Here is a 22,366-nt window from a genome sequence, read left to right as displayed (position 1 = left end):
CCGTGAATAGCACGCATGTCACATAGCTGATCACAGCTAACAATCACAGATGAGCATAGGGGGAATGTGTCAGATAGTGTTGAAAGACTGATAAGCTCCAAGATTTGCATCCTATAAAAATATTGCAAACATTATCAACACTTCCCCCACCGTGACATTTTTGAAGCTCTGCAAATAGACATTATGTGAGGGATATGAAATTGTTCTTGTATGTAAATGTTCTTGTATGAAAATGTTTTTGTATGTGCAGAGAATTTTAAACTGGACTTAAATGGACAATGTTGGCACCTGTCAACACCCATTAGGAAGCACAAAACTCACGCCTCATGAAAGGATTATGGGTAGACCTATGACCATACCAAGTAATTCAGTTCAGTATGAAGAAGATGGACTTCCATGCCATGGATGAATCCATGATATCATTCTGTTCTACTCTAACTTCTGCTGTTCAGTCAATCCACAGAAAAGTAAAAGCTGTCCAGGCTCTTCCTAGTGGCAAACCATGCCACAACCCGGAGACTGGGTTTGTGTCAGAGAAAACCTCGCTGGTCCAAGGCTCAACACGTCCTGCACCACCGACACTCAAGTGTGAGGGGCGCTAACCTGGTTCCACGCATCCCACTGCAAGAACACAACTCCTCGACCATGCACCGGAAACCAGCCGATTCCTTCTTCTTTCTGTGGCGCCTCGTCGGAGCCATTGAAAGAAACAACGCAGGCAAGGAAAGCCCAGGAGTAGCTGAACTCCAACACCCAAGACCTCCATAACTGGTAGAGGAGCAGAGGAGCAGAGGAGCAGCGCAGGCCCCACAAACCCCCACAAACGAGACAATTATAATGTAACATCGAGATGTGAGTCCACATACTCTCCTTCTGAAGAACCGCTTGTTAAGCCTAAAACAAGCCAAAATCCACTGCCCGATTCCATTGAGGATTATAACTACCTTGCTACAATGGTTAATCGCTGTTCCATACCTCTACCAAAAGGTGTTTACTGGATTTGTGGCATGAAGGCTTATGAATATCTTCCAAACGGTTGGTCTGGAATATGTGGTCTGGGCCATGTGGTACCAGCCATGAGAATCGTTACTGTACCACCGAAAGTTCGCATTGTTAGAAGAGAATTGTACACACACACACAAACACCATGGACAAGATTTTTTGGTGCCCTCGTTCCAAATTACGGAGCCATGGCAGCTTTGGACCAGATAAGGGATTTATCCCATGCAATTGAAGATTTAGAAAAAACCACTGCAAAAGGCATGCCTCTGCTCCCACAAGAAATGACTGCTGTGAGGATGATGGATTTACTAGCTTCTCAAGGGGGAAATTGTGCTGTGATTAAAACTGAATGTTGTATATTTATACCTAACCACAATGCCACCATCCAAGAAATAACGGGGTGCCTTAACAAATGTTAAGGCACTTTCGTTCATACTTTTATAAACAAAAGTGCACTTTATACGACTTTTGAATTTGTTATTTGATTTTGCATATACAATGTGATTAATTGTGATTAATCAGGTAAATCATGCGATTAATCGCGATTAAAAATTTGCCCAGTCCTAATAAATATATATATTTATAGATAATATTATTAATATAGGATAGGACAGGATAGATAGATAATATAGGATAGGATATATATATTTATATATATATATATATATATATATATATATATATATATATAAAATCAATCTAATTAATTAGAGGCTTTGTAATTAATTAATCGCATATCAATATTTGACACGAGAAGCAACATTTTTTTTTTTTTTTTTACCTTGTCTGCACACATATTATTGATCGATACCATGACGGTAGAAACCAAAAGTGTATATATGTGCATTATTACTATATGTAATATATACATATATATATACGCACACATATGCGTACACATACATAAATATACACATACAAACCCAGTGTTTTTTTTTTTTTTTTTTTTTTTTTTTTTTTTGGGGGGGGGGGGAGGGTGGGGGGGGGGGTGACGACATCCACTGCCAATCCAGGAAGCAGGAACACACGGAGACACACGTCAAGCACTGGAAATCTGCAACAAAAAACCACAAACAAAGCACGAAACCGGCACGGAGCCATCCAAAACACGAACAGCAATCGACCTAAATCTTGAGATCTGATCGCAGTCTGAGCTAAGCTATCGCTACCGCTACCAAAACCCAAAAACTAGAGAGCCAGCATGCAGGTGAACAAGCCAGTGTGTATGTCTATGTGTGTGTGTGTGTGTATGTATATGATCATGCATGTGTGTGTGTGTGTGTGTGTGTGTGTGTGTGTGTGTGTGTGTGTGTGTGTGTGTGTGTATGTGTGTGTGTATGCATGTGACTAAATGACTATATGTGTGTATGTGTGTGTGTGTGTGTGTGTGTGTGTGTGTGTGTGTAATAAACCAGGGGTTCTTAACCTTTCTGACCTTGGGGCCCAATTTTTTCAGTACAGAGTGGCCCGGGGCCCATTAAATATAAACACTGTATAGCAGGGGTATTCAACTTTAAGAGCTCCATTTAGAGAAAATTTACTCAAGCGAAGGTCCAGAACATCATAATATATATATATATATATATATATATATATATATATATATATATATATATATATATGTGTGTGTGTGTGTATATATATTCAAGTAGCCTCATAGTTGTATCAACATCTGCATCTGACTGTTATATTAAAAAAAGTACATATTTGCCAATTAACATGTTTAACTTGAATTAAACATATTTTTTTCTCTTAAAAATAAAGTAGATTTTATTTTATTTTTCAAATGCTATCTTATTTTATTTCTCTACCAGCAGTTTGAATTTCCCCTTTTCTTTGTTAATTGTCTCAACACATTTTTATACTAAATTAATATAAACACATCTTAACATTTTAAGGTTCAGGTTCAGGTTCTCATATGCATGTGGAGGTGCTCATTGATGAGCCTGAAACGATATTTAGTTTTAATTATGTTCACTGTGGAGAAAGCTGCTTCACAGCTGTATCTGGACCCAAACATGGGTGTTTTAAGATGCTCAGCTTATTTTTCTGTGACTTCAGTTCAGACTTGAGTGGATATGTTTGATGAAAAACTTTGTGTTTTGTTTCAGTGGCGTTTCACTTTTGCACTTTGAACGCCACGGTCTCTGAACGTATGAGACACTGGTTTTGTCCCAGTGGGAAGACTGAACAGGATGAATTTGTCCATTCCGGGTTGCATATTTAAAAATACAGCGAGGACAAAACTTAGTTTGATTTTACTTTAAGTTATTTACATTAATAAGTTGTCAGGACTCAGTGTGTCGGGTTCATCCGAGCCTGATCAGCTGCGACGGGCACAGCCCGCACCGCAGCTCTCTGGTCGCGCTGCAGCAGTTACTTTCCGATGCTTTTTCGAAAGCCCGAACAGTCCAGTCCAGCAGACACGACAGCCCACGCATCTACATCTACCATCCTTCAGCAGTAACGACGGAGCCCACCGCCCGAGCGGCAGCCTCAGCCGACCTCCCCGGCCGCGGGGACGCGCCGGGATAAATGAGCACGCCGCTCTCGCTCGCTCTGGGCGCAGACCCAATTAATCGATCCCTGATCCTGGCGGATCTAAACCTACTCTGTGCAAAATGAAGGATTTTCTCTGTAAAGACACACCATTTCTCTTACTATTACACGTACAGCTAGCTGAGTGTCTTCTTCTCCTCATTTGGTTGGGAGTTGCTATGCAGTCCCGCGGCCCTCGCGGCCCACACGTACAAAACTGAATTTTTTTTGGCGGCCCACTAGATGGCGCTCGCGGCCCAAGTGTGGGCCGCGGCCCTATGGTTAAGAATCACTGTAATAAACCAAACAAAGCTCCACCTGAAGTGTATCTATAGTGGGGGAGGGGGGGGAGCAACCCCGCCACCCGCGAGACCAGAGGCCGACAAGGAAGAGCCCGGAACCCAGGCCACCGGCAACCCCACAGAGGGGAGAAGTAGGAGGGAGGCAACCCACCGCCTGCGAGGACCCCCCCCCACCCGGCGGCGGCCGAGGGGGCCCGCGGGCGGGGCCCCCACGGCGCGGAAAGAAGCAGCCAGGGACCCCGCGGCGGCGGACCGCGACCCAGGCAATCCCCGGCCACCCGGTCCGGGCCGGACACGCGGCCAGGAGGCCCTCACCCTTCAGGCCAACTACCCCCACCCGGCAGGGGGCCAGCCTGCCCGGAGAGACAGAGCCGCCCCGGCCGCCGACGCGGGCAGGCGCACCCGTCCCCCACGAAAGTGGCCCTCCAAGACCAGAGGGGCGCCCCGCCGTAGAGGCAGCGGGGGGGACCGGAGACGGGCCCGGAGAGAGGGAACCCCCCAACAAGGCGACACCCGCGCAGGCCCGACAACGGAGGGCCCCAGACCCAGGCATCCCATTCATTCATCCATTCACCTATCCGATACCTATACTAATAATAATATAATATACTATACATAATAATAATAATAATAATAATAATAATAATACTAATAATAATAATAATAATAATAATAATAATAATAACCATCTTTGTATAATATATTATTGATAAATTATTAAGTTTCTGATGTCCTGCCAATGGAGGCTCAAATCCTCCATGGCAGGACCCTTCCATACCGCATTCTCACCGACACAGACATACAATCACGCACCGTTTCCCCCTCCCCGGGGGGGTCCAGCACCGCCAGAAGGCACCCCAGGCTGCACGGCGGGCCCCGCCAGGCCCGGGTAACCCGACCCACCCGTCCCAGGCCCAGGCCGGTGAGGGAACGCGGGTGATGTGGGACCCCTCTCCCGCCCCTTGTGTTGAGTGCATGTGATTAATGCCATAAAAACAGGGAGGAGGGAGGGCCAAGTATCGATTGACACCGACCCCCCCCCGTCCCGAACTACGTGTCCTTGTCAAGTGTATTTATAAAGTGTTGAATGTGCAGTGTCTATTTTGCTGTTAAAACCGTGAGGCGGGGAGTGCCAGGCCCCGCGGGACAGTGCCCCCCACGACCCGGACCCCCCGCCTTTCGCCTATGTGCGTATGAATCGTGTAGGGGGGGCAAGAGGGGGAGCGGAGGCCGAAGCCAGGAAGCAGGACCAGCAAAGCCGGCCCTGATAAGACACCCGCGTCCCCCCACCGGCCGTCCAGTAGACGGGGGCCGGCCCCCCGAGCCGGGCAAGGGCCCCACCGTACCTCCAAGGGCGCCGCCGGAGCCCCCAGACGGAGGGGGAAACGGTCCAACATCCTCCCATTCATACTGACAACATAAGACATAGATACCTGGGAATGGTGCCACCCCGCCGTCGCGCCCGCCCGTGCACCCCCCGGTCAGGGGAGGCCCGCTCCCCGGACCCGGCCCCACCCCCCCCCCGAGGCCACCCCGGCGGACACCCCAAGGGTCCCGGAGTCCCCACATCCGCAGGGGCACTTGGCCCCCGCCCAGCGACGGAGGACCAAGGCAGCAATGCCCCCCCAGCGCAGACAGCCACCCCCCACCCAGGCAGGGCCAGGCCCTCCGGGTGGGACCCCCACGTCCACGGCCCCGCCCCCCCCGGGAGGCCCGGAGACGCCCCAGCCACAGCCCCCCACCCGAGCCCACCCCAGCCACCCCCCCCCACCGCCATGAGGTAACCCCCCCCACAGGCCCCCAAGGCCCCCACCGGCCAGGGACAGGGCCCCGCGGCCCCCCCCACCGCCCCCCAGGGGCCACCAGAGGCCCGCGCCCCAGACCCCCCAAGCCGACCCCCAACCCCAAGATCACCACCCCCCCGCCCCCACTAGGTAATGAAGCCAATAAACGGGGACCACAGAGAGTGCAATTCAGCCGAATGTTGTTCCGTGGAGGCAGACATTATCTCACTACTAATATGATCTGATAAAAGATTCCTAAAATGGTTGATACATAAACTGGATTTTTGTTTCCAATTTACTAGAATGGTTTTCTTTGCGATACATAAGGCAGTGAGAACCCGGTGTGTCCAATTAGGATCTATTTGAGTGTCTCCCAGGTGACCTAATATACATACCGTGGGGCACACTGGGATTCTGTGGTTGATCCATGTGGATAAATCCTCACAAATCTCCTTCCAGAACCTCTGTACCGGTGTACAGAACCATAAAGCATGCATATAATTATCTGGGGTGTTCTCTGTGCACTGTGAACAGATATTAGAGGTGACAAAGCCCATCTGGAACATCCTTTGTCCAGTATAATGTATTCTATGAAGAACTTTGTACTGTATAAGTTGTAGGTTTGGGTTTTTAGTCATAGTAAACGTATTTAAGCATATTTGTGACCAAGAAAACTGGTCGGTATTAAGAGAGAGATCCGCCTCCCACTTAGAGATCGGGAGAGAGACTGAATCGTCCAGTTTAGACACTAACCTGTAGAGTTTTGATAACAACTTTAAAGTGCTTAGATTCAATAAATCTATTATCTTAGCGGGAAGTTGTAAATCTAATTGGCTAATTTTGTATGTTTTATTTATTATTGCCTTAAGTTGTTGATACTCTAAAAATTTATTCCCGCTAACTCCGTATTGAACAATAAGTGTATTGAAAGGTACAAACTGTCCTCCTACAATTACGTGCTGTAAGTACCGTATTCCTTGATCTCTCCATTGAACGAAGTTAACCATCTTTTTATCATTTTTCACGATGTCTGGGTTGTTCCATATGGGTGTACGGTCACATGGAAAAAGTGAAATTTTAGCTATTTTAAGAAATTCCCACCAAGCTGATAAAGTTGTGCTAGAAGCTAGAAGCAACATTTTTCAATTTAAATAGATTTTTGTATATTGACACATAAATGAGCTTAAACAACAAAATTGTGTTTATTTTGATAACTGAGTATCAACATAAAGTGCAATATGAATAATAGGAATATGATTGCATTGAGGTGCTAGCAGAGGCTGGAAGAGCTCCAGTGATCCTGCAAATTCTTTCTTGCACAATTTGTACACAAACTGTGCTTTTCACTCAGTAGTTTTTTAAAACTAAAATTTCCGCCAACCGAACCCAGCAACGACTTCCCATTGGTTTAGTTTCCATTGTTGTTTCTCGTGTTGAGTTCTGTGCATCAGTATTACGGGTAACTTATACCGGGAACTCGTGCAATGAGAAACGTTCCACACTGTTTGGAGTGCAAAAGTAAATTGCGATTAAATGAGTCATATTTCTCTAATTAATTAATCGTAATTAACGTGATAAAGTCCCAGCCCTAATATACATATCAGAGCACCGACAGCGAGTCATGCCGGGATGTTTGAAACAGGATTAACTGCAACAGACACCTGGTAGACTAAAATAAGCCATCGTTAACGTGCTTCCTTTTATTCTTTATTTTATATTATCTTATTTTTTTTTCTACCGGACCAACCGGACGCTCCCCCTCCCCTATAAACAAGAGAGCAAAAAACACAACAACCAAGCCCTGCCCTCTCAGCTACTCAAACCTTCCAAAACCCTACAAGCCTGAAGAAGGTTCTTTTAACCCAAACCCAATAACAGAAATGGAGGGAAAAGAACTGGGGGCGCCTAACTAAATTAAAGGAAGAAATACAGGCAAAGACACCTGATGAAGGCTAAAATAAGCCGAAATGACGTGCACAAACCCAAGAGAAAGAAAAAATAATGGGACAAATAAAGACAAGAAAAAAGCACTAATTAGAATGACGTAAGGGAAAGTCAGAAAGTAAAAAAACTATAAATAAGCCTAAGGAAGAGGAGGGGCTGAGTAGCGTACGGTCGGATGGACCGTGCATTTCCGGTCTTCCTCTGGGAGGACTGGTTTATTTTCCTTCACCTAACCAACCCTAACCCTAACCCTACACATTCATGGTTAAAACTAATTCATACATTAAAACTCCAGAATACATTGAAACTCAGTTAATTTTTTTTTCTTTTAAATCTGGATAAATACAAACAAAAAAAGTCTCAATAAAAAAAGAAAAAAAAAGTCTAGGTTTAGAAAACCTTAAAATAGAATATTTGTATTTTATTTTACTTGACGTTATTATTTAAAACCAATTTTCAGTAACCCAAGATCCAGTGACAGAGAGCAGGAGGGTGTAAATAGAGCAGGGGGAGCTTACATTAATAGTTTCTAACACTGTTTCTTTGTGCCTTTGCCTGAGGAAGACTAAACGAGTCGAAACGTTGCGTTGAGGCACACATATATTTGAGTTTGCACACATTTGTTTTATTGATTATTAATCACTTTTTTCACTTTCCTAATTATTTTTTCATTATATAAAAAAAAATCCTAATGGTCATGAATGACGACTGAACAAACGTCATTTGGGAGCTGCCCGGACAGACCGGACACCTCCTGTCTATGGGGGACGGGTTCCTTTTCCTAACCCTAACCTTAATCCCATTCATCTAAAATTAAAGTCTTAGATTTATTTAATTTAAAAACAGAGTTAAAAAGATTGTAACCTTAAAAAAAGTATGGCTTTAATATTTTTTATAGTCTTATTCAAGGTTAAAAGTTCTTTATTTTGAAAGAATTAAAATAAACATTACATACATTTTATTTACTTTACTACTCAGTTGTAGATTATGGTTCTGTAATTTGCACATTTATGACATCCAGACTTGCAGACATCCCTGTATTGTCATCAAAAAATCCCACCCAGGACCCGCCATGTCGTCTCAAGTTAGATCGTTTGGTTACCTGGTAACCTTGGTTCTCTGAGTGAAGAGACTATCTCTCCACTCTGTTACATATTTCATGTGTACGGGGAATGAACCCCCTGCTGTCAAGGTACGTGGATATTTCTTTAAGACACACCGGCTTGCCCAGTCACGCCCGCAGGTTTACCTATAAAACACCTGTGCTGGCGTTGTCATAACCCTGGCTCAAAGGCCATGACAAAAGAAGGGGAAAAGACGCAACGTACTAGTAAATTAAGATATTTATTAAGGTAAATCAATAATCACAAATAAGATAAGGAATGGGATGTGTAAAGTCAGTAAAATCAGTAGTATGCATGTGGATGTGTGTAAATGTGCTGTATGGTGTTGTGTGTGCAAAAGGCTCAACAAAACCAAAAGGAGTGCTGCCAGGATGAAGAGAGAGAAAGACTGAAGCCCCAGCCTTTTCTCTTCCTGAGGAGCACCCAGCCCAGGTGCTCCAGATCTAACAATCAGCTGGCTCCACCTCGAAGAGGAAAACAGAGAGAGAGGGACTGAGACACAATATAACATAGACCATCACAGGCGTGTAACCAGTGATAGTTTGATGGAAACATGTCTCCGAGTGGCCTGAAAGCTGGAGAGATAGCAGAAAGAGTGAAAGACGTCCTACGAGAGAGGAGACTCTTTCTGCTGCTCCGTCTGTTTCCAAACTTATTCAATCACCCTTCTCTGTCTAGGTTTCACTTGTCTCTTTTTGTCAGTTTGGCTTTTATTCTGTATTATAATATTAATCCTCTACTTCTCTGATTCTTGGGATTGTTGCTGCGTTTGCTTTACGTGCTACACGTGTTTCTCTAACTTCAAGAAAATGTGTTCATGTTAGGCTCGAGGGAAGGAGGGCAGACCCAAATGCAGGACAACACGAACAAGGTTCAGGTATAACAAAGTTTATTTAACAAAAGGCGCTCCAAAAAGGAGGGAAGGAATACAAACACAAAATCACAGACCGAAAAAACGCGGCTGGAAAATCCAAACAAAAGGCGCAGACCGGAGGGCTACTCACAGTAGGCTGGAAAAAGTAATCCAAAGGACCCAGGAAGGGAGGGTCGGTGCTCGTTGTGGTCGACCGGCCGGCAGCTGAGCGGATGCTGCTCAGTTGTCCTGAATTGCCCCTCGGGGATGAATAAAGTTTCTCTGAATCTGAGGTCCACGAACAGGAGACCATGGAAGACCAAGAAAACAGGCAGCATACATACTGAGCTGGAGAGAATAATCCGACACTGCAACTTGTGGGAGGCAAGCTTAAGAGCAGACTGGGTGACGAGGCTGAGTGGTGTCGGATGTGGGGACGATGATAGGGATCAGCTGCGGTGCTTTGTCGCCCTTTGGTGGAGGAAGGGTGTTCCAAACCCTAACAGTTCAGCTGTTATCAAGAAAATGACCATTTAAATAGAAACCTGTCTCTCCCTGTTTTTACAGACTCATTAAACTGAAGTCAATTCACTTCATTAATGTTTTATTTTCCCCAAAAAGAAATAACATGCAGTTTATTATATCATGATATCAAATGATTAAAATAAGTCATGATCATGTTTGTTTACCAGGTTAATACAGATGTTTGATTGAAAGAAACTTAAACAAAATCAATGTTTTACATATGAAGGTTTTATGAACCACAGTCAAAAATTATGAAATTAACATACATGATACATTTAAAAAAGGTTTAAAAAGATATGAAGCAACAATTATAAAACATTTGCTCACATGAGAACCAGCTGTGTTTTTAGATGTTTAAACAGTTTTCCATGTTTTAGTATCTTTTAGTTGCAGTTTGTTTAAAAACTCTGATCTTTGGACTGAAACTTGAGGAGCGACTTATAAACTCTGACATTTGAACACTTACAACATTTACACAGAACGATTTTATTTGACTTTTACTCTTCAAATGTTATAAAATCAGCAGGTTGATTAAAAATAGTTCTCAGATTTAAGAACATGGTGGATTTTTAAGTAATATTTTTAACTGTTTACTACATTTATTTAAACAGTAAAGTTTGAAAGTAAAACATCAAATCTAATCCCAGTGATTCCAGCACATTTATAACATGAATACAAACTTGGATAAAAAGAATCACAACTTTACAAACCTTTATATTTTGGTATCTTATTCATCGCTGAACAAATACGCTGAATGTTTTAAATGTGTCGTATTTTCAAAGTTTTGAGATTCATTTGTTTGTACATGTGAACTTTTTACTTAAAATAATCCTGATCTTGGAAAAGTTATTCCAATTGGCAGTAAATTATGATTTACTGCCAAACTCAGGTTAATCTATTCTTTGTCTGACAGATTCTGATCTCAGAAGTTTTTGCATCACCAGACTTTCCAACACCGATATAAGGGAAGAGTTTCTCAGTGAAAGTGTCTCTGAGAGTGCAGATGTGTTTCTTGTCTTCAGCGTTGTAGAAGGAAATCTTCCCCCCGTCATAGTCCAGCTGGACTCTGATCCTCCGGAGACTCGTCTTCACCGTGACCGTCTTACCAACACCATTGTTGTATTCTCCATCACCATGACATAAACACCAGAATCCATATTCAGGTGAAGCAGACGTCTCTCTCTTCCTGTCAACGGAGTCTTTAACCAAACCTATAATCCAAAGAGGAAGATCTCCCACCTCCACCTCCCAGCTGAGTTTCCCTGAGGTCAAACCCTCAGAACCAAAAACACTGGCATACATGACGTTTCTCTCTGGATTATCAGGAAGCTGCTGCTTTGTATCTCCATGTCTCACACTGGTCAGATCAGCAGACAGATAGAGAGAGCGACTTGCAGTGTTTGGGTCCAGAACCAGCGGGCTGAAGTGGACCTGGTCCCCCATCTTCTCCCAGACTCTGAAGGCCAGGTTTCCCAGGTGTTTGGCCTCGTCTACCAGAGCTCCTGAGAGCAGCCGTGGATCTGACACTGAGCTCTGCTCTCTGGCTCTGTCCCGGGTGGGTTTAAACCTGCTGAGGAACGACATGTTGTCTTTCTGCAGCTCTTCTTCAACAGCAGAGATGCTGTCTGACAGAGAGGAGATCTGCTCCTGGATCCTCTTCCTCTCCCCGCTGATTCTCCTCCCCTTCTGCTCCTCTTCCTCCCTCAGAGCTGCCAGTCTGGACTCCTCTTCCTCCTTCAGGAACTGCTGGAGTTTGTTGAACTCTGCTCTGATCTGCTTCTCTGTGGACAGCAGCTGCTTCTCCGAGTGTTGAACCACATCTTTATATGTTTCCTCCACTTGTTTGTATTTGTCCCTCTTGTCCTGCAGAGACTTTAAGTCAGATTTCAGCTGCTCCTTCAGCTCACCGACTGCTTCTTCTACAGGAACCACTTTGTGGTTCTGGTGCAGAGAAAACTCACAGACAGAACACACAGCTCTCTGTTCGTCTCTACAGAACAGTGGAGGTATTTCTGGGTGTTTCTTACAAACTTCCTCCTCCCTCTTTTCTTCTTTCTCAGTCTCAGACGATCCACCTGTCTGTCTTCCCGCAAAAGAGTCGGCAAGTTCCTTCAGTGAAAAGCTCACAACAAGGTCTTTAGAAGATTTTCTTTTACAGATGGGACAGTTTCTGCTTTTATTCTGTTCCCAGAACTCTTTCAGGCAGCTTGAACAGAAGTTGTGGCTGCAGCTCAGAGACACCGGGTCTTTGAAAATCTCTAAACAAACGTTGCAGCTCAGGTAATTTTTAAGAGTTTTTTCATCCATTTTTTCAAATCTTTGAAGTATCCTTCAATCGGTAGACTCACCAGTTAAATGTCCCTCTGTATCACAGATTTAAGTCCTTTTATTTCAGGTTTTTAGTTCATAACCTCCACCCTGAAACGGCGTCTCAGCTCTGTTCAGTCCTGTCAAAAATGTTCCAATGATCTTTCAGTTAAACCTGAAAGACCTGTTCTCCTCACGAGTCACCAGGTACATTTCAATATTCCTATGAGTAGGAGGCGACACTGGAGCTGTTCATACAAAGACTTAAAGGTATAGTCTGTAATTGTATTCAAAAACATTTATTGTTATACTGGGTGAAATGGTCCTTCCATCCTGAGAGTAGCCATTGAATAATGTGTTCAGAAAAAGGAAAGAAAAAAATCTGACCTCTCTGACAGCTTTAATCCTGTAAAAACTCTGACCAATCTGTTTTTTGCGCACCGAATGGTAAGGATTGGTCAGAGGACCAGAGGATTGGCAGGGGGGAAAGAACCAATCAGATGCCTTCATTTTAAGTCCTGCCCACGCCCCCCTCTGTCCCATGCGCGCACTCGTCACGTCGAAAATTTTGAAAACTTCACACACTCGAGTCACGTTTGCTGAGACGAGAAAACGCAGCCAGAAATCCCACCTCCCCAGTATGGGGGTCCGTGGGGATGGAGGCGTCTCCATCCCGGCGAGGGCGGAGAGCGCCGGTGCGGCTGGCGGTGCGCTGCGGTGCCGTGCAGGCTCTGTTGCCACGGCTAGGCCGTAGGGTACGCGGCGACGCGTACCATTCTGCGTTGGTGTAATGCGGAACCATAAATCAGCTTCAGTGTCTGCTCTGTGTCTGCTGTTCTGAACTTCTCTGTTTCTCATTTTGCTGGGACGTCGGGTCCCTCCGCCGAGACACAACTTTTGCGGTATGTGTTCATTGTTGTGTCTAAAAATGATGCGCAGTGCACACACCCAATCAGAAACGGTACAGATATTCTGAGATATTTTTTTATATTTATAAAAAAATAAAATGATAAAAAAATAAAGGATCCCCATAACTTTGATTGGGTGGGCAGGATGCACGTTTGGGTGGGCACAGCCCCCCCCTGTCCCCCCTAAAACCGGCCTCGCTTACAGGTGAATGAGACATGGGGTAGTTTTGTTGAAAATGTGCTGTCCAAAATGTCCTGGAAAACTGGACTCCTGCAAATGCGCGTTCCCCAAAGTTTGTGGGGGCGTGGCTTTGGACGGAGCGCTGACGGGAGGGGGGGGAGGGGCGGGGCTTAGAGGAGGAGGTGCCACTTTCAAATCTTTCTAGCTCTCCAACATCACGGACTATACCTTTTTAAATAGCCTCTTACATATACTGTATTATTGTATTGTTTCTTTTTTCAGTAATTAACAGTCTGACTCTCCAAGCATATGTTTTGTATAAACTTAAAGGTTTCAGAACATTTTACTGTCCCAAATACAAAATGAAAATGTGAATAAATGTTGCAGAAACAATCGTTTAGTTGTTTTTTTTAACAGGAAAACATATTTCAATTTAAAAATAAAAACACTATTTACATGTTTTATCCATAACTGAAAGTAAAGAGTGTGAGTTAATAAACAAATAATAAAAAAAAAATCCAAGTCAGAAAAAAAAAAAATTCTCTTTAAATAAGCAAAAGCATGAAATGACACATTACTTGGCATTTGACACAAAATTATTGATACGACAAAACTAATAGAAAAAAATAAGTGAGAAAGCAGTAAGACAAAAGCATTTAATGAGGTTTTGGAGGAAACTGCAACAACGGTTGAACCGGTTTCACCGGTTGAGATATTTTTAACTCACAGGATCACAATGAAACACGCCTGCAGAGACGTGTCTTGGCAACCTTCCTCATGCCGTCCTTGGCTGATGTTGCCCTTCCGAGGGAGGGGGAACATAATATGATATCATATTTCAACATAATTTTCTTTTTCATTCGTAATTTTGATAATTTTTCTAAAATAAAGTCATCAGTCACTTATTCAGATCCACCAGACACCTCCTTGAGAGACAGGCAAAAGGGAGGGGTTGGGGGGGACGCCCTGACACGTCTGAAAAGGTGAGCTTGAAATGTAGCCTACACAGTATACCAAATGTTCACAATCAACTTCTCTAAAATCCAATGTTGAGTTTGGGACGTTTAGTGAGCCCAAATAATCCGAGAGCCGGCTGCTGATTTCATTTTATCATGCAAGATGCATGATGAAAATAATGCACCATTCAAATCATTCACTCAATGTGATTAAACAGCAATCTAATCTTGTATGTTTTGTTAAAATGAAGACAATTCGAAATGCCCACAGAAAAAAGACGCATCCAGAAGAGAGACGGACAATTCAAGGAAGCAGCTAAAGGAAGCACATCTCTGCAGAGTTGGCTGCGAAACAAAAAAGCAACAGGTGAGGCAGAGACTTTGCAGGATTATAAAGATGACACAGTGGGCTAACTGATTAATCATCCTCATATTTTAGCCTAGTTTTCTCTTGGGGTTAGGGTTAGGGGTTAGGGTTAAGGGTTGGGGTTAGGGTTATGGTTTGGATTAGGGGTTGGGGTTAGGGTTATGGTTAGAATTAGAACAATAAACCTGCCTATCAAAGAAGGCAGGAGGAGCACGGGCCGTCCCAGTCCCGGTTCTGCTGGTTCCTCCAGCGCCCCCTGTGGACTGGAGTCCAGTCAGCGTCCCTCATAATGGGCTATTAAGAAACAGTTCTTTTATATTTTCAATTTTTATGATTTTTTGCTTTGTTTTCTTTTAAAGAAATAATAATAATAATACACAACACAAATTGTATTCAACAACTTAGGAAGGTGTACTTAAAAAAAGAAAAGAAAAGAAAAAGAAAAGGTGGATGACGTTTCAACCTTATCGTATGGTCTTCTTCGTGTCCAAAAAGTAAAGAAATAAAAGAAAAAAGTAGCTCAAATAAGAACACAGATTCTGCTGGGTGAGAAGGCCGAGAGAGTTCACTCGTCAAGCTCCAGCAGTCAACTGAGAGCTTTATTTAAAAATTACTTTTTACAATTGTTTTAACCCCCATATCGATGAATTATAAGTATTTTAAACCCTCCAAATTTCTATAATATAAGTAAGAGAATCCATTTAACCATTTCAAATAAATTTTAATGTAAATTATATCGTTTTTAAAAAATAAAATTAAAGCTACAAGCAGCGATGAACTGGCCCTCACACTCATGGCCTTTTCATGAATTGTGATACCTGTGGTTGTTAGGCTCAGGACAAGTTTGTAGGTTTCAATAGCATCGTTTTCATGAATTCTACCCCAAATGATGGGATATGCATTCAGGTTGTCTTTTGGAGATCCTTTCTTCATTATTTCTTTCAGCAGGGCTTTGGAAGGATTCTCAAGAGAGGTATGAATCACCTTGTGCGCTGATGAACCCGTCACCCTCCCCACTCTTTCCTCATGCCATCTTGCACATGCTGCCTGCTCTCTGGTTTTGTCCTCGATCGCCAACACTTGCTCATCAGAGAATTCTGACGGATTTTGAAACCATAACTTTGGCTTAAAAGGCTCTGCAAAATTTTTAAAACTACTTAGACCAATTGGCATTTTTTTCAGTGGCAGACAACATTTCCAGGAACTGCTGTTGCTGGGCATGGTTTGCCATTGGAATGGCCCTCTCCTTTCTCCTCACTGCTTGCTTGCTTTTAGTCTTCTACGTGTAGAACTGAATCTCTTTCACTGGGGCAGCCTGAACCTTTTTAGTGCATACCTTATTCCAGGTACAGGCAATGCTTGTTGGTGCCACAGGAAGAGGCAGCCAGGGATCCTGCAGCGGCAGACCGCTACCCAGGCAATCCCCGGCCACCCGGTCCGGGCCGGACATGTGGCCAGGAGGCCCTCACCCCCCAGGCCAACGACCCCCACCCGGCGAGAGGCCAGCCTGCCCGGAGAGACAGACGTGGGCAGGCGCACCCGCCCCCACGATAGTGGCCCTCCAAGACCAGAGGGGTGCCCCGCCGCAGAGGCAGCGGGGGGGGGGGGGGCCGGAGACGGGCCCGGAGAGACGGAACCCCCCAACAGGGCGACACCCGCGCGGGTCCAACAACGGAGGGCCCCAGACCCAGGCGTCCCATTCATCCATCCATTCATCTATCCGGTATCTATAATAATAATAATAATAATAATAATAATATACAAACCACAATAATGATGATAACAATAATAATCATAATAATATCATAATAATATTAATTACCATCTTTGTATAGTAATAATATCAATAAATTATTAAATTTTGTTGTCCTGCCAATGGATGCCCAAATCCTCCATGGCAGGACCCTTCCACACCGCATTCTCACCGACAAAGACGCACAATCACGCACCGTTTCCCCCTCGCCGGGGGTGTCCAGCACCGCCAGAAGGCACCCCAGGCTGCACGGCCCGGGCATCGGGACCCGCCTATCCCAGGCCGGCGAGGGAACGCAGGTGATGTGGGAGGACAGGGTATCATGCTGACAATGACCCCCCCCCACGAGAAGGAGAGGGAGCAGAAGCCGAAGCCAGGAAGCAGGACCAGCGGAGCTGGTTCTGGAAGGACGCCCACGCTCCCCCACCGGCCATCCAAGTTGACGGGGGCCGGGGCCCCACCGTACCTCCACGGGCGCCGCCGGAGCCCCCAGGTGGAGGGGGAAATGGTCCAACATCCCTCCATTCATACTGACAACATAAGACATAGACAGCGGGATTTGTATTTACCGCCAGTTGTTTTTTTTTCACCGGAATGTGGGCGTGGCCTAATTTGCTACTGTCATCTATCGGATGTTTACGGAGGACCAGAGGCCTGATAGCAGGCTGTGTGAGGACACACACTGCACCAACATGAGAGAAGAGAGGGTTTGATTAACGTGTGTTTCTATCAGCGGATTTTTCACTTCTAAATGTTTGATTTGAGGGGGCAGGACATCTGTTTGAGTTGCCCCTGAGTAGAGCCGGCCGCGGTGATAGGCAAATTCTTTCTTGCACAATTTGTACACAACTGTTCTTTATCCAGGTTTTCACTCGGTAGTTTTTTAAAACTAAAATTTCCGCCCACCGAACCAGCAAAGACATCCCATGGGTTTGGGTTTCCATGTTGTTTCTCGTGTTGAGTTCTGTGCATCAGTATTACGGGTAACTTATACCGGGAACTCATGCAATGAGAAACGTTCTGCACTGTTTGGAGTGCAAAAGTAAATTGCCATTAAATGCGTTATTTTTTGTTTTGTCGCGTTATTTTTCTCTAATGAATTAACTGAATTAACGCGATAAAGTCCCAGCCCTAATATATATACATATATACAGGACTGTCTCAGAAAATTAGAATATTGTGATAAAGTTCTTTATTTTCTGTAATACAATAAAAAAAACAAAAATGTCATACATTCTGGATTCATTACAAATCAACTGAAATATTGCAAGCCTTTTATTATTTTAATATTACTGATTATGGTTTACAGTTTAAGATTAAGATTCCCAGAATATTCTAATTTTTTGAGATAGGATATTTGAGTTTTCTTAAACTGTATATTCTAATTCTCTGAGACAGTCCTGTACATATCAGAGCACCCACAGCGAGTCATGCCGGGATGTTTGAAACAGGATTAACTGCAACAGACACATGGAAGGCTAAAATAAGCCACCATGGCCGGGCTTACTTTTATTCTTTATTTTATATTATCTTATTTTTTTCTACCGGACCAACCGGACGCTCCCCCTCCCCTACAAACAAGAGAGCAAAAAACAGCAACCAAGCATGGACCTCTCAGCTACTCTCAAACCTTCCAAAACCCTACAAGTCTGAAGAAGGTTCTTTTAACCCAAACCCAATAACAGAAATGGAGGGAAAAGAACTGGGGGCGCCTAACTAAATTAAAGGAAGAAATACAGGCAAAGACACCTGATGATGGCTAAAATAAGCGGAAATGACGTGCACAAACCCAAGAGAAATAAAAAATAATGGGACGAATAAAGACAAGAAAAAAGCACTAATTAGAATGACGTAAGGGAAAGTCAGAAGGTAAAAAAACTATAAATAAGCCTAAGGAAGAGGAGGGGCTGAGTAGCATACGGTCGGATGGACCGTGCATTTCCGGTCTTCCTCCGGGAGGACTGGTTTATTTTCCTTCACCTAACCAACCCTAACCCTAACCCTACACATTCATGGTTAAAACAAATTCATACATTAAAACTCCAGAATACATTGAAACTCAGTAAAAAAAAAATTATTTTAAATTCTGGAAAAATACAAAAAAAAATCTCAATAAAAAATAAAAAAAGTCAATAGAAATTTCATAGACATTAAAAAAAAATCACCTTTTCGAAAACCTTAAAATAGAATGTTTTTATTTTATTTTACTTGATGTTATTATTTAAAACCAATTTTCAGTAACCCAAGATCCAGTGACAGAGAGGAGGGTATAAGTAGAGCAGGAGGAGCTTACATTGATATATTATTATATTAATATATATTATATTCATTCTGCTCTCGCTCCTCGGACAGTGCAGACGTGCTTCACAGCTCTGAGCCAGTGTTTCTTTGTGCTTTTGCCTGAAGAAGACTCTTAAAAGAGGTGAAGCGTTGCGTTGAGGCACACATTTATTTGAGTTGGCACACATTTGTTTTATTAATTATTAATCACTTTTTGCATTTTTCCTCCAAATGATTTTTTCATTATATAAAAAAATCCTAATGGTGATGAATGATGACTGAACAAGCGTCATTGGGAGCTGCCCGGACAGACCGGACACCTCCTGTCTATGGGGGGCGGGTTCCTTTTCCTAACCCTAACCTTAATCCCATTCATCTAAAATTCAAGTCTTAGATTTATTTAATTTAAAAAGAGGGTTAAAAAGATTTTAATCTTAAAAAAGGTATGGCATTAATATTTTTTTTAGTATTTTTTAAGGTTAAAAGTTCTTTATTTTGAAAGAATTAAAATAAACATTACATAAATTTTATTAAAAACAAGGTTAAAAGGTTTAAGATAATAAAATTATATTTCATTCAGTATTCAAGCGGTTATGACACTAAATCATTTCTGTGTAAAGTTCCTGGTAAAACAGGCGGTAAAGTATGGAGGATTTTTTGTGCCAAAATTAAATAAATAAATACATCATTAATTAATTAAAATGGGAATGAAATATATCATTAATTAATTAAATGTGTCATTAATTAATTAAAATTAGAATGAAATATGTCATTAATTAATTAAAATACAATTCATTTTAAGTAAAAATATATATTTATTACTTCAGCATTTAATTAATTAATGACACATTTAATTAATGATTTCGTGTTGCGTGTGAATCATGAAATGTAAAACTGCATTTAATTAATTAATGACACATTTAATTAATGATTTCGTGTTGCTGAATCATGAAATGTAAATGTAAAACTGTCAGTTTCACTCGTCAAACTCAGTGGGCGGATTTCAAACACCTCATTGGTTCCCCTGCACATCAAGTCAAGGCAAATCGAATCAACATAATGCATTGTTGCACATGGACACATTACGATAAACTAGGTGGCACTATTCACCTCTACATTGATTTGGATACTCTACTCCAAAATGTTTACTCTACTCCAAAATTTTTACTCTACTCCAAAATGTTATTGGCAACCACTGAAGACTCGGTCCTCTAACCACAAATGTTGAAACAGCAAGGTGTTCTACCTCCAGTTTCAGACCAAAGCAGTGGATTCCACTAGATTTGCGTTAGCTCCGCCCACTGAGTTTGACGAGTGAAACTGACAGTTTTACATTTACATTTCATGATTCAGCAACACAAAGTCATTAATTAAATGTGTCATTAATTAATTAAATGCAGTTTTACATTTCATGATTCACACGCAACACGAAATCATTAATTAAATGTGTCATTAATTAATTAAGTGCTGAAATAAATATATTTTTTACTGAAAATGAATTGTATTTTAATTAATTAATGACATATTTCATTCTAATTTTAATTAATTAATGACACATTTAATTAATTAATGATATATTTCATTCCCAATTTAATTAATTAATGATGTATTTATTTATTTAATTTTGGCACAAAAAATCCTCCATAGTAAAGACGGTTAAAAACAGAGGGTATAAAAGGCGGAGCCACCAGGAGGCTCATTCTGCTTCTGGCATTCGGAGAGACAACATCTCTCTCCCAGGCCCCCAGTCTCGCACTCAGAAGGCACGCCGATTTTTTCCAGTGGCCAGCCGCGGTACTGCAACAAAAAATCCCATGGGGCCCAGAAAGCTTTTTTCCCATAGACCGCAATAGTAAAAGAGAAGCCTCTAAAACTGTTCACAGGACACCTCCAGCTGTAATCACCGGCAATTACTAATCTTTGTATTCTATATTTTTAAGTCATGGACTTTATATCCGTCAAAAATGTTTTATAACGGCCAGAAAAGTCAAAGAAAAGTCTCTTTCTGGGCGTGACGTCACGGCTTTGTCCGTGCACTCGCAAAGCGCGGTCGTGTGTGTCTCGGGAACGAGCATGGCTGAATCTAAGCCGTTCGGCGGAATAATCACTCAGAAAAGTGGAAAACACGGCTCAAAGGTGTGTTTTTGTGGTCTCTTAATTTTTTTTTCCATGACAAAAGACATTGGGTTTATAATAAAACCTCAGTAAACGAGGGGGAGCTGCTCTGATCAGTGTTGAGCAGCAGCTGAGCAGGAGACCCTCTGTCATTCATTGAGCTGGAGCTGCGCGCTATGGCACAGAGCTCAGGTGGGACGCTCAGGTCACACTCGGTCTAAACGCCCTGACCAGGGGGATCACAGACGGAAATGTTTAATAGCAACGGTGTATGGTTTGTGAAAATAAGATATCAGGCAGGAATAACACTTAATGTGAGCCCAGAAGCTGTAAAAGAATCAGAGAAAATGCAAAGTTAATTACGCCTAACATTCGGACTGCACGATCATTAATAGACAAAAAGATTTACCCAAAGGTATATAGATAAATAGCATATGACAGCTTGTGTTATTGTGGGGAATCCCATGTTTTTTTGTTTGTTTGTTTTTATAAAGATGACTCGTTTTATCCTTACTCAAAAAAATAACTCCACAAATTAACCACTTTTAAACATAATATTTGACATATTTAAACATAATACTTGACAAAACTTGTAATACAAAAAATATTTGTCTTAATGTAAGTAATAAACTTGGGAAGTTTCATGGTGATACCTGCTATTTACATTTTTACCCTATTTTAGCCTATTAACCTGGGGTGTCTCATCTTAAATAAAAATGACTCGTTTTATCTTTAATTAAAAAAAACACACAAATGAACCATGTATAGTCTATAACCATGAGTTTGAGAACAGCATCGGTTGATTTGCCCTATAAATCCCTAATTTCATTGTGTACATCTATCATTACCGGTCTGAAGGACTCATGAGCGCGCAGCGCTTGTCCAGAGCGCGCAGCGCTCGTTCACATTGCCCCGGGGCATGATGGGAGGCCCCAGAGCATCATGGGAGGTGACTCAACTGCGCATGCTCTATGGGCCCGTGTACCAGGAAGTAAACCAGGAAGTCAGAAATTTTTTCGGCGGATGCGCGCCGCTGGCTGAGCAGAATGCATTGAAATGAATGGGCGGCCATTTTTGGTACGGTATCCAGTTATATAGGCCCAATCCCAAACTCCACCCTAAACCCTCAAACCCTGAGCCCTCACAGACTTTCAGTGACGTCAGCGTCACGTGATCAAGTGTGCGAGGGTGTGAGGGCTCCAAATGGTATAAATAGGAATGGGACACACTTAGCAGAAACCGGACACAAGTCAGATAAAAACGTCTGTTTTTTTTGTTTTTTTTTCAATAAACTTTATTTAAAATTTCAATTTACAAAATTCCCAGTCAGATCAAAATGTTACCTACCGGTATTATAAGTTTGGGAATGATCATCCTACGGATGTTTGAAAACAAAGTGGTAGCCTATATAAAGGAGCATAAAATTC

The 22,366-nt window shown here is 42.6% G+C and overlaps 1 protein-coding gene across 1 annotated transcript; it reads right to left on the bottom strand.

Moving 5' to 3' along the window:
* Positions 1-10,957: 10,957 nt before the first annotated feature.
* Positions 10,958-12,379, bottom strand: LOC133460938 (nuclear factor 7, brain-like). Its single transcript, XM_061741653.1, has one exon. The coding sequence runs from the start codon at positions 12,377-12,379 to the stop codon at positions 10,958-10,960; it is 1,422 nt and encodes a 473-aa protein (XP_061597637.1).
* Between the last annotated feature and the right edge of the window lie 9,987 nt (positions 12,380-22,366).

Source organism: Cololabis saira, chromosome 15 (genome assembly GCF_033807715.1).
Source record: "Cololabis saira isolate AMF1-May2022 chromosome 15, fColSai1.1, whole genome shotgun sequence".
In the NCBI taxonomy this organism is placed as follows: Eukaryota; Metazoa; Chordata; class Actinopteri; order Beloniformes; family Belonidae; genus Cololabis; species Cololabis saira.
Note: the sequence above shows the minus strand (reverse complement) of the source record. Positions and strands in the feature narration are given on the sequence as shown.

Excerpts from the sequence above, each read along its gene's own strand:
- LOC133460938 (XM_061741653.1), bottom strand. The coding sequence starts at position 12,379 with ATGGATGAAAAAACTCTTAAAAATTACCTGAGCTGCAACGTTTGTTTA.